The sequence below is a fragment of the Propithecus coquereli genome, unplaced genomic scaffold (genome assembly GCF_000956105.1).
Source record: "Propithecus coquereli isolate 6110/MARCELLA unplaced genomic scaffold, Pcoq_1.0 Scaffold10, whole genome shotgun sequence".
NCBI lineage: Eukaryota > Metazoa > Chordata > Mammalia > Primates > Indriidae > Propithecus > Propithecus coquereli.
In genome coordinates, this window is record NW_012133858.1 from 7091701 (window position 1) to 7095970 (window position 4270).

Consider the following 4270-nt stretch of genomic DNA (forward strand, 5'->3'; position numbering starts at 1 on the left):
GGTGATCACCACCATGCCCAGCTAAGATATATATATATTAATATATTTATTTATATTTTAGAGACAGAGTCTCACTCTGTTACCCAGGCTGGAATGCAGTGGTGCAATCACAGCTCACTGCAGCCTTGAACTCCTAGAATATATATTTTAAAACCTTAATATGTATATGGATGTTTTCTTTCCCCAAAGGCTTTACATTGTTTAGCCTTATAACAACCTTGGGAGGAAAGGTTAGTATTATCCCTCTTTTATACCTATTTTTACAGCTAAGGCCATTTCCAGATAGATTTTCATTTATTACAGTTATGAAGTGGGATGCATGGATTTGGATTTATGACAGGCCCATCCCCCTGGGCCTCTCATAGTGCCCCGTGCCAGAGCAAACTGTTTCCCTGAACCAATGTCTGGCCTCTGTGCCCATAGGCTGCTGGTGCTGAAGTGGGTTGAAGAGTGGATAAAAGAAAAAAGAATTATGATGTAGAATGATGAAAAGTATATTAAAGTACCAGGTTCTACCAGAAGTGGGAGTGATTTGAGCAAAGTTTAGAAAGAGCTTCCTTTCAGGGAATACTGTTTTTCCCTTAGGGTCTAATACCCTACCTTATACATAGCGTGTGCTATCTAAAAATACTTTTTAGTGAATGGACTAGAGCATTTAGCAGCTTCTTTAATTCTCATTTAAAAATTCACGTTTCTTTGTCTCAGTGTGCCAATTTGTAGAAAAAAATGAAAATTTAAAAATAAATTCACATTTCTGTCTAGTAATCGGTAAATCAGGTGATGAGTCACATTTGCTTCCTTTTCCCAATGTCCAAACATAAAAGTAGAGAAATAATGAATTGTTAGGTAAATCAGAAAATGGGGCCTCCTAGGCCTTACATTTTCTGCTTAACCTCCTTAGACAAAATCTAAAATAATAACCATCCATTTTACCAATGTGAAAATGGAGGCACAGAGATGTTAGTTAGTTGCCTAAGATCAATATAGTTTAGTAACAGATAGAGCTGGATTCAAACATGACTCCCAAGTTCACATGTATAGTCACTATATTATATGGCTCTCAGTGGCTCAAACTTTTAGCCACATATTAAATAGGAATTGTCAATTAAAAGACATATGCAATTCCTATGGTCCCTTACTCTTCAAGTTTGGGTCTGAAAAAGAAATTATTTTGGTTTTTCCCTACATGACCCTCAAAATCTATACCACATTACTAAATCTACTATCAACTTCTGCTTTTTGGTATGATTCTCCCTTTATTATTTATATTTCAAATTCATGTGTTCAATAAACATTTGAGTCTCTACTGTATTCTAGGCATTGTTCTAAGCAATGGGACTATAAAGATGGCCAAGTTTATTTAATATCCAATCTTATTCCAAAAATAATTTGAGACTAGCCTTAAAAAAATTTGTTTTTGGAGTGAACTAAGATCTCTAAGACACCATCCTTTCCCTCATAGAACTCACAATCTGCTGGAGATATTTCACAAATAATTACAATGTGACAAATGCCTGGTAATAGAACTATTTCACAAAGAACTTTACCTTTGATCAGAGTCTTAAAGATTACTAGGTGGTACGCTGGAGAATGATGGAGAGAGGGAATGTTTTGTGAAAGCAAGAAGACACAAAACAGCAGGATATAGTTTGGTGTGGCTGAATAAAAAGGTACATTTTCTTGGAGTATAGTATATAAGTCAGAGAAGATGAGGTTTAAAAACGTAGACAGAGGCCCTCTTATAGCAATGTCTCTTGATTTTTTAAAAAAATCTTTCTTAACATCATTTGTTGTTTTAAAAGAAAAACAAAGAAATGAATTCAAAGGGAAAAGGCCTAGACAAACTTCCAATGGTCTCAACTATCTCGAAAGTACCTAAAGAAGGACCCAAGTTGCCAGAAATCAGACAGGGAGGCCTGGAGTTTAACAAAATGCAGGATCTTATCTTCGAAAAACCTACAAAGCAGACCATAGTAACTACAGAGACACTGAAGAAAATTCAGATGGACAGGTAAGGAAGGAGCATCTTTGGCAATGTAATAATGTATTTATACATAGATAAGAGAATGGGTGCAAGATTGACTTACTGCTCTCTTCTCTTGTGGGTTAGTCATTACCATATATCCAAAATGACTGCTGGGAATAGGATTAGCTAAAGACTGGCTACAGGCAGTGTGGTACAATATAAAGCATGGCAGCTGTGTGAGCCTGGACAATTATTAAACTTTTGTTTCCAATTTTTATTTATTTTTTAGAGCCGATGTCTTGTTGTGTTGCTCAGGCTAGAATGCAGTGGTTATTCACAGTCAGGATCATAGTGCATTGCAACCCTTGACTGCCTACTCTCAAGCAACCCTCTTGTGAGGCTGAGACAATAGGGATGCTCTATGCACCGGATATTTCCAATTTTAAAAAACGAGACTACTATGGAGGGGTTTGCTACGCCCCCGATATAACCGGGTCCCCGGGCAGTGTGCACTGCAAGAGATGGGAGAGACAAAGGCACGGACACAAAGAGTAAGGCGAAAGGGTCCGGGGAGGTCAGGGGATCACCAGCATTCCCGTGAGCCAGGTGGTACTGACTGAAATCTAGCACCCGTTTTTATTCTTTTTTTCATGCTATAGATTACAATGATTTCACATGAAAAGCTCATGAGTTACAATATGTAGAAGTTTCAAGTCTCCCCTAATAGTCTCAAGATGTCTTAGCTAATTACTCTTTTATCTATAGAAGCAGGAACACACAACTCGTTACTAAGCACAACTACACCTTAAGGTACGTATAGATGGTATCTCTGAACTCAGCAACTGTGGCCCATTCGATAGAGGAACAAAGAGATTAGTACTTCTCATTGGGAGGGTAGCTCCCCATTAACTGAGGCATTCTACTGAGAAAGGGGAGGGAAGGAACTCAATCTGGTGTTTTTTAAGAGTTGGAGCCTGGCATACCTTCTCCCGGGCTGACGTTTTACAATCTTCCTTTACAGCGGTGGGTGGCTTTCATGTCAAGCCACTCTGAGACTTTTTAGGCATGAGGCCCCTCAGTCTTTAAGGTGGGAGTCTGCTTTGCTGTATTCCCAGATCGCTGGAATGTCCCCCAACTAGGCAGTTAACTTCTGCCCTTATCTCTAGCTCCTGCTCAGGCAGCATTCCTTCACCTCCTCTCCTCCCACGGCCTCAGAAATGCAGTCCCTAAGCCCCAGTGGTCTTATTCCCATCACACTACTAATAGCGATCTTGCAACATTCATGTGAGGATTAAAAATAAGGCACTAGCCTGTTACCTGGCACACATTGGTAGCTATTGTGATGCTTTATCCATTAAAAAGAAACAGCTACTATCAAAGTAGCCAAATTCTAAACTGTATTTTAATCCTGAGGAGTTCTTAAAGGCAGATGCAGTTTCCATTGTCTCATTGTTCAGTTTTTTCTTTTCAACTGGCTTGCTAACAAAGAAACCTGTTAAGTTTAAAAGAGGGTGTAACATTAATGTAAGGACTTTGGATAAATGAGAGTTTATAGCAATTACCTAGTCTGAAGTCTGTTTTTGAAAAGTTTTGTTGGAACACAGCATTGCTCATTTGTTTACACATTGTTTATGACTGCTTTCATGCTACAGTGGCAAAGTTGACTAGCAAAAGTGCACTTATGGCCTACAAATCCCAAAATATTTACTACTTACTTGTCCATTTATAGAAAAAATTTGCTGACCCCTTTATTAGACCATGACCAAGAGTAAACTCTCTTACTTAAGTCAGTCTGGCCCAGAGTTGCCTGTGTGACTGAAGGGTATTGTGCTTATAAAATGCCCAAACTAGTGAATATCCTTTTCATTCTCAGTGTAATGGCCCATGCCTTTTCCTGAGAGATCCAAAATACCAGTCTCAGATTATTTTTATGGAATTAATCTCAGATTTATATTCCACATGAAACCCAGGGTGATGTATAATAATGAAATGTACATCCCCACCAGTTATTCAGAATCAAAGTACAAATCAAAATATCAAGGGCATAAAAACTATGAATTTAAAATGAGAATTTGTAGCAAGTTTGTATATGCTTTCCTTGCTATTGGTCATCTTTATGCATTATAATCTTATTGCACTGAATTAAGAATTTTAAATTATTTTATCATAAATAATACTATCAGAAGACAAAATTAGGCCGGGCGCGGTGGCTCACGCCTGTAATCCTAGCTCTCTGGGAGGCCGAGGCAGGTGGATTGTTTGAGCTCAGGAGTTTGAAACCAGCCTGAGCAAGAGCGAGACCCC

At 38.5% G+C, this 4270-nt stretch overlaps 1 protein-coding gene across 1 annotated transcript in view; it reads left to right on the top strand.

Moving 5' to 3' along the window:
- Positions 1 to 4270, top strand: part of IQCG (IQ motif containing G) — a 47080-nt gene that overhangs the window by 8604 nt on the left and 34206 nt on the right. Inside the window, exon 2 of the mRNA XM_012641219.1 lies at positions 1803 to 2011. Coding sequence (XP_012496673.1) covers positions 1803 to 2011 — 209 coding nt within the window. The remainder of the gene's footprint in view (positions 1 to 1802; positions 2012 to 4270) is intronic.